Genomic DNA, 7,705 nt, shown 5'->3' with positions numbered 1-7,705 from the left:
TTAGGAAATCCATATTTTGCTCTTCTAATTACAGGCCCTGGGGTTTCCCAATACAAGTTTGCACTGTGCTCCATTTCACACCAAATAAAATCATCATCCCTTTGCTCTTTACTCTATTTGTCCACAAATTTGGCTCGGCATATGCAGAACCGAGGAGCGACCTCAAACGGAAGACGGCTGCCTCTTGTTAATTGTTTGTGGAGTGGAAGTGAAAACAGCCAAAGTCCTGCCCTACTTCCGAGCTGTTCAACTGGCTTCCCATGAGTCTTTGGCATACATGCACTGCAAAACCGTAACCCTGCCAGTGGAGTTACTAAATGCTGAAAAATAATCCTGATAGTATCTATGCTAAAAATAACAAAGCGCTCTAATTTCATTAGATGAGGGGGAAAAAATCCATTGTATGATGTATTTTTACAATATGGGTAAGTCTACTGGATGTCAGCCCAGATGTAGATGGGGCTTTTATATTACTAGTGAACAAATATACAGTTCAGATGGCTTGAAGCATGACGTTGTAATTGATGCATACTCAGGATAAACACATCATTCACTCACTGTGTCAACAATAGATCTAGACTCCTGTGTTCTAGCAACTGCAGCGCTGCAAGTAGGTTAGCCCCAGTGTTAAATTAGCATGACAAAATTCACCATTAAAAACTCACAGTTACTTTATGTAGTGGGTCAAATTACTATGACAGAGAATTATTACCAGTCTGCAGTGCCGTCAGCTCTACGGAAGATTGTAGTATTTTTCAGCTCATCGCTTAGCTTCATAAAGCCTGTAAGTTATTATTATTATTGTACTTTTAATGTAATTAATTATTATAGACTTTTAATACAACTGTTTTTATTATTATATTGTTTGTGATTTAAATTCAGGCAAATTACCTGAAATATTAATATTAAAATTTAAACTAGTTTTACACTAATGCATGATGCCTGCAACTGAAAGCTAGTGGTTACATTTTGCAGTACATTTGCTCTGATTCTAATACTATAATTGCTTTCTTTTTTTGTAGGTATGTAGGTAACTTCAAGCAATGACCCATGTTCTTAAAATTAGAACTTGATAAGTACTGTATGCAGCTCCAGCATTAGTCATTTTGCATTTCCAGATTGGTAAATACACTGCAGCTGCAGTCATTTGGCTTTCCTCAACCCAAGCAACTCCCTCTCCAAAAACACACATCGGGTTTCTTGGCTTGGTTTGCTTAACCTGCGTGAACGGCTGCATTTTCTCAGGACTAAGCTTCATCTCTGGGCTTATCTCCTACAAAACCCAGGCTGCCCGCTGTGGAAAATTCCCTGGGCCCAAATGTGACAGAAGGCCTTGAGAGATGAGAATGTGGTGAGAAAGAGCGAGCACGACACGTGACAGTCAAAGAGAAAGAAAACCAAAACTAAAAAGGGTAAATGCCACAGACCAGGACAAATGAGAGAAGAGATGACTGGAAACCAGTAATTGCTCCATAGAAGACTTTTCTTTTCACTGACTAAATGAATAAGCCCACGACCTGTGATTTGAACTTTGATTTCAGATGTCACAGCAGGTCGAGCAATACATGTACTGTAAATACAGCTTACAAGCTGAAGTAACTGGGAAGCAAAGAAACTCAGTGTGGAACCTTATAAAACCTTATAATGACCCCAAATTAAGTCAAAATTAAACCCTGTCTGTGCTTTTCCTGTTTTTGTCATCTTTTTTATGTTACCCTTTTACAAACAGACAACTAAATGTGTTATGTACATTTAGAATCGAAACATATTGTATACTGTAAAAAGATACACAACGCTGACTTGCACTGGGTATTGGCCAAAATCTGTAATTTCTAACAGTTCTCTGCACATCCATGTCAATAAGCAGGCCCTCTGTAGGAGGCCTATTATATCTCTGTATACCGCAGATATTCCAGTGTCCTTGTGGATATAAAATAGAAGGATTTTTATTTCTCCTGTGCCCAATAAGTGGAAAGAAAGGCAAATGCTGGGCTTGGCTGAAGCCCCCAGCGGTGTCTTCACAGTCACGTACAGCGGGGCGAGACCTGCTTCAGTGAGCCTTTTCCTTCACAATAAAGCATCCACAAGAGGGAGAGATGAAAGATAAATCAAGTAAAAGGGCGGAAACTGAGGAAAACGAAATAATTGCTGACTTAATTTGTTCCTGTTTTGTTTGTAAGATAATAACTTGTGTGGGTGTGGGCGTGTGGTGCTGCAACAAAATATGTCGTTTGAATTCTCCCAACTTGACTTTTGGGTGGTATTCCATCACATGCTGCGTTCGAGGAAGGCTTTGGAGTGCATGTGTGCACAATCAGGCTATGTGACCAAGCACAATACCCATTCACTAGTCAAAACACAGAGGGCGGTACACTCAACTGGCTCTGTGGTAAATGTCACATAGAGCTCCACAGGGGATGTGATTTTACACACTCACTGAACGGATAGGGCGCTTTCCCTGGGTACCCCCTTTTTCCTGAGCTGGCATGGCAGCCTAAACAAAGCACAGTGCGACATGCACACGTGCTCATCTGCATGCATGGTGCACCACCCACATCAGCCACGTCTTACCCTTTGTTGCTGTAAGCAGTGATCAGATCTTTAATATTGACGCCAAATCTAGGTAATGTGGCTCAAATATGTTTGTTCATAAAATGGAAGAACTGGACTAGTCTCTTAGGTATCTAGTCCCATCACCAAGTAAAAATTGAACTACCATCAGTTTCAGTTGCAATTTGTGATTAGAGCTAATTGGCATAAGTTGCATGCTAACATGCCCCCATCCCTCTTTCTCTCTCTCTCCCTTTAGTTTCCTTCTTCTTTACTAATAACTGACAAAAAATTTTATAAAATGCAAATGCAATGCAAAAATCATTTCAAAACCTCTTGTATGACAAAAAGTGCAGAAATGTTTACCACAAATTTTACATGAGGCTTTGTGTTGGTCTTTCACGTTGGTTAATTGTTAACAATACAGGACAATGTGGCTTCTGTTGATTTCATGGGTGAAAACATGGCTGCATGTGTGCGTCACATGTCACATGTGTGTTTGGTCAGTTATCTATTGCATTCTGTTCATTCTTCTGGATGGTTTACTGAAAAGCATCAAGGATTTGTCCATGTCAGATGTTTGGAGCATTTTGTCTGTGGTCATCCAGTTCGCTCAGATTGCTGACATATATATTTCCCTCTCCAAACATGTTGTCCAAACGCCGCACGGGACAGTTTGGCAGTTATTCACCTTTTTTACGTCAGAACAACACGTGTAAAAACATGTCATTGTAAAAAAAATTGACCTCTGAGTACACACTGTAAAGTTTGCATGACATAAAATTTCTACGCCTGCACAAACTTTGACCAAGTGTACAGCCATAGAGAGTTTACCTAGAGCTACGTGTAAAAGGTGAAACTTCTTCATTTAACGAGTTTTTTCTCGTCAGAATCTGACGTCTATCTTTTAACCAACATGTGAAGCACATATGCTATGAAGAGTTTCTGCATTCCACAGACAGCAATGACGACTTCGAAAGTAAACAGAAAAATGCATGGAATTGCATGTGGGGTTCATACGTGGTATTTTAATTTAGGGCACCACGTGTTCCAGTCACAAGGTTTTTTTCTGATGAAACAGTGATTAAATCCTTGGTTCTTGTTTTTTTATTCGAAGCTCTGAAACTGCTCCATGAATATCAACTGCTCAGCAAAACGGTGATAAATTTCGTCTTCACTATGCATATATCTTACTACTTACTTACTACTTCTCTGCATTGTTCCAATCTGACTTTATATTGCTTTTTCTAGTCTACAGACACGCCATTACTAAAGGCTCCAGTAATCTAGGAGAGTAAGAGAAAAATGCCAGTAGACAGGGGGTTGATGATTGTCCAGAACCTTTTCCCACCTCTCTGTACCTGCTTCTAATGAAAGTAAATCAAGACTTTCTGTTTTAGTGTTTGATTGTAACGCTCTTCACCTCTGTGAAGAAGTGGTAGGAATCTTTCCCTCCCTCCCTTCCCACACCAGACCTCTTCATTCCTCCAAAGGGAAGGTTCAGATCTCTTATCAGCCAGCAGTTCGTCCAAACTAAACCTGCCTGTAACCGCCTGGCTACCCGGTGAACCTTCCCCACATCCCGGGACCACACTGTGGCTGCAAGACCATAGCGCACGCCATTGCCCTTGGAGACTGCTTCATCCTCTGTGTCAAAGGGGGCGACGCAGACGACAGGGCCAAAGATCTCCTCCTGCATGACACAGGAGCTGTCAGATATGCCCGAGATGACAGTGGCTGGCATATAGTAGCCGGACTTGTTTTCCTCAGGGAGATCCAGCTGGTCAACCCCCTCACCACAGTGGATGATGCCTCCCTCAGATTTGGCAAGTGCTACAAAGCTTCGAACCTAGGGACCAAAATAAAGAGGGATTTTAACTTAAACGATGTGAACACTGAAAATGTCTTTTGGAATGGAAAAGTTATCTTTCATGGCATTTAACACGTTACGTAACTACCTTTTCCAGGTGCTCTTTGCTGATAAGAGCTCCATTATTGTTGCTGGGGTCAGAAGGCACCCCTGTCTTCCACTTCCTAGCTGCAGCCACAAACTTTACAAGGAACTCAGAGTAGATACTTCTCTCTACATAAATCCTGCTGGTGCACAAACAGATTTCTCCCTGAAAGCAGGAAGGACGTTGATAAGAGCTGATGGATTAAGACTCTGCTTCCATGTCATGACAAAACATGGACTATGATTTCCACCATGTGGAGGAACTTTGTCACTGCAGCAGCATCACACAAAAAAGCAGTCATTATTTCATTCATATTAATGAAATCAATATGAATGAGAATGAGGATAATCCTAATCTGTTTATCTAACTGTGTGTGTGTATGTGCAATAACAAGCATAAGAGGAAATGGTTATTTAAATGTAAACTCTCTATCACCTGGTTAGAGAAGCTGGAGCGAACTGTTGTCTCGATGCACTGGTCCAGGTCGGCATCAGCGAAAATGATGGCAGGGTTTTTACCTCCTAGCTCCAGCGAGAGCTTCTTACAGTAAGGCGCGCTCCGCTCTGTGATTCGCTGGGCAGTTGCTGTGGAGCCAGTGAAGGAGATCAACGGCACGTCAGGATGGCCAACCAGGACGTCGCCTGCTTTTGGGCCAGTGCCAAATATAATGTTGACTACTCCTGGGGGAACACCTACAAAGAGAGGAAATTCACATGTGCAGATATAAAAAAAAAATGGGATGTGTAATGTGTACCCGCACTTTGTTATGTTACATCATGATGAGAATAATCTTAATCACACACAATGTCATTGTAATTGTGATGAGTGTTCATTGTGCTCTTGTTGTACCAGCCTGCTGCATCAACTTGCACATCATCCAGGCGGTCACAGAGGTCATTTCGCTGGGTTTGGCAACCACTGTGTTGCCTGTAGCAATTGCAGGCGCAATCTTCCAGGTCAGCAGGTACAGGGGGAGATTCCAGGGGCTGATGAGACCAGCTACACACATCAAAGACACAATGTAAAATCACATAAAGCATAGAGTTAATATTTGCAGATTTCAATGCCAACACACTGAGATCTCACCCACTCCAACAGGACAGCGGATAGTGTAGCTGAGGCAGCCTTCGTGGTCCATCTGGCTGCAGTCAGTGGTGTGGTGGAATAGTGATGTTGAAAAGAAGCGGAAGTTGTTCACCACTCGAGGAATGTCCACGGTGCGAGCAAACGCTACTGTTTTACCTGTAAATTCATGAAGGAGGTGCAGAAGTAATGAACAGCAGAGAATAATAAAACACTTGCTGAGTGTTGGTAAGGGTTTCATATGTAATGTACTATTTGTTTGTGTTTTATAATCAGTCTGTTTAAATTAACCTTAGTTGGATTGTTCACTTACAATGATCTTGTTTTGATCTGAACTTTCCTTTAGCACTACTCCTAGTCCTAAAATATCCTTTCCACTCACACTTTGTGTCCATGACAAAATCAAATGGCCTGTACATAAAACAACTATTGTGGATACTTTCTATCCCTTTCATGTATTATTAGGTGTCACCAAAATTCCCATAATACCAAACGTATTAGACATGATGAATTTAATATTAGAAAAACACAAATTACAGTAATTCTTCCCAGACACTACTAAAGGTTCCAAAAGTTTGATTTCCTGTGATATTAAGTTCAGGGACTAGAAATATTACACCTTAATAACTTTGATAACAAGCAATCTGACTATCCGACTGATCATGTGAATGAGTCTTGAGCTGATATAACATGTTAAAACAGTACGAGACACCTTGGTCTCTGGACTCAGCTTGGGCAAACTCCTCTAGGTGGGCTTCAACCAGGTCAGCCAGCTTGTTCAGGACCTCTGCCCGCTGCTTTGGGCTGCGGGCTGACCAGTCAGGGAAGGCCTCCTTAGCTGCTGCCACTGCCGCCTCCACCTGCAGACAGTCGGGCACAGATAGAAGTCACATTTCGTTGTGTGAGACCTTCAGATGATGCTTAAACTCCATACACTGGCCACATATCCATTTTACATAAAATAATGTTTATTTTAATGTAATTGCATTTTTTTTATTGTAGTCACAAGTAGAGAAGTGTATGTGTACATCTTAGCTGAAAAGTTTGATGTTACCCAGTATGGTAACAGGTGCATAGTAATTTATTACAATCTCATCACTGAAGCACAAAATATCAAGAACTATTGACTTCTGTGTTTAATGATTACTTCACTGTTGGTTCTGTAAAGAGCAAAGGTGGCTCGTTTCATAAGCAGCACCCAAACCTCCACCTCTAATCAACGCTTTAGCAGCACTCAAAATAGAATGGATATAATGATATTGCAATAGGCATTTAACAGCGAGCGAACCAAAACAGAAGCACAACCTGAAAAATGTTAACACAAAAACAAAGATAGACAGAAAGCAAAAGAGGCTTTTGAAATCTGGCCTAGTTAAAAAAGAGGAAGTATGAAGCCACTAGTAGACTTCTTCAAACACTAAAAGAGTTGCTTAATATTTCTGGCAATTCAGAAAGTGTTGCAAAGCTACACTTACAAAACCTACAAAAATCTCAGCATTGAAGATTTACAGTGGCATTACTCCAGTACATTCAATGAAATAAAGCACCGTATCACTGTATTTCAAACACACAACGCATCCTGCAGGTCAGGAACATTTGAGACATATATATATTCTCTGTGTCTGAGGATGTCCCACCTCCTCCTTGCCACTGTCTGGCACTTTGCAGTACACCTCTCCGGTGGATGGGTTGTAGGAGTCGATGTGATTCTGACAGGGGACAAACTTTCCTCCTATGTAGTTCTCCAGAACCAGGTACGAGCGCGGCTTCGAAGTTTTCTGCATGGTTGGAAACTAACAATACCAAACAGATACAATTCCAATTAGCAATAGCAGCAGACTGGTGCAGGAACTATCTCAAACTACATAAATCCAACAGCAAAGTAAACTTGGCCTTGCACCGTCCCTCCCACTGTACCGTGGCCTCTGTCACATGTCACAATAAAAGGTTCTGTGATGTGCAGCGCTGGTAACTAATTATTCTCCCACAACACAGCTCTGGTTATCAAAGCTTGCTACTGATAAAAGTGAGTAAGAAGGAAAGTCACGATCAGTGCTAAATTCTCTAAATTAAAGACATTTTCCCCTGAAGTATTAATGTTAATCATGTTTGCGACC

The 7,705-nt window shown here is 41.3% G+C and overlaps 1 protein-coding gene across 1 annotated transcript; it reads right to left on the bottom strand.

Annotated features, from left to right (window-relative positions):
- Positions 1-2,879: 2,879 nt before the first annotated feature.
- On the bottom strand, positions 2,880-7,458 carry aldh8a1 (aldehyde dehydrogenase 8 family, member A1). Its single transcript, XM_026340661.1, has 7 exons — positions 7,226-7,458; positions 6,301-6,448; positions 5,592-5,747; positions 5,355-5,504; positions 4,941-5,197; positions 4,509-4,670; positions 2,880-4,399 (listed from the first exon to the last, which is right to left on the bottom strand). Exons 1-7 carry the CDS (start codon positions 7,370-7,372, stop codon positions 3,947-3,949), a joined length of 1,473 nt encoding a protein of 490 aa, XP_026196446.1. The 5' UTR covers positions 7,373-7,458; the 3' UTR covers positions 2,880-3,946.
- Positions 7,459-7,705: the final 247 nt, after the last annotated feature.

Source organism: Anabas testudineus, chromosome 24 (assembly GCF_900324465.2).
Source record: "Anabas testudineus chromosome 24, fAnaTes1.2, whole genome shotgun sequence".
NCBI lineage: Eukaryota > Metazoa > Chordata > Actinopteri > Anabantiformes > Anabantidae > Anabas > Anabas testudineus.
This window is presented reverse-complemented; position numbering and strand designations above follow the sequence as displayed.

What these genes read in the sequence shown, in the direction of transcription:
- aldh8a1 (XM_026340661.1), bottom strand. Translation starts at nt 7,372, where the DNA reads ATGCAGAAAACTTCGAAGCCGCGCTCGTACCTGGTTCTGGAGAACTAC. An exon ending in AGCTGAGTCCAGAGACCAAG is followed by an intron (nt 5,748 to 6,300) that starts GTGTCTCGTACT and finishes ATGAATTTACAG; the next exon opens with GTAAAACAGTAGCGTTTGCT. An exon ending in CAAGTTGATGCAGCAGGCTG is followed by an intron (nt 5,198 to 5,354) that starts GTACAACAAGAG and finishes CTCTCTTTGTAG; the next exon opens with GTGTTCCCCCAGGAGTAGTC.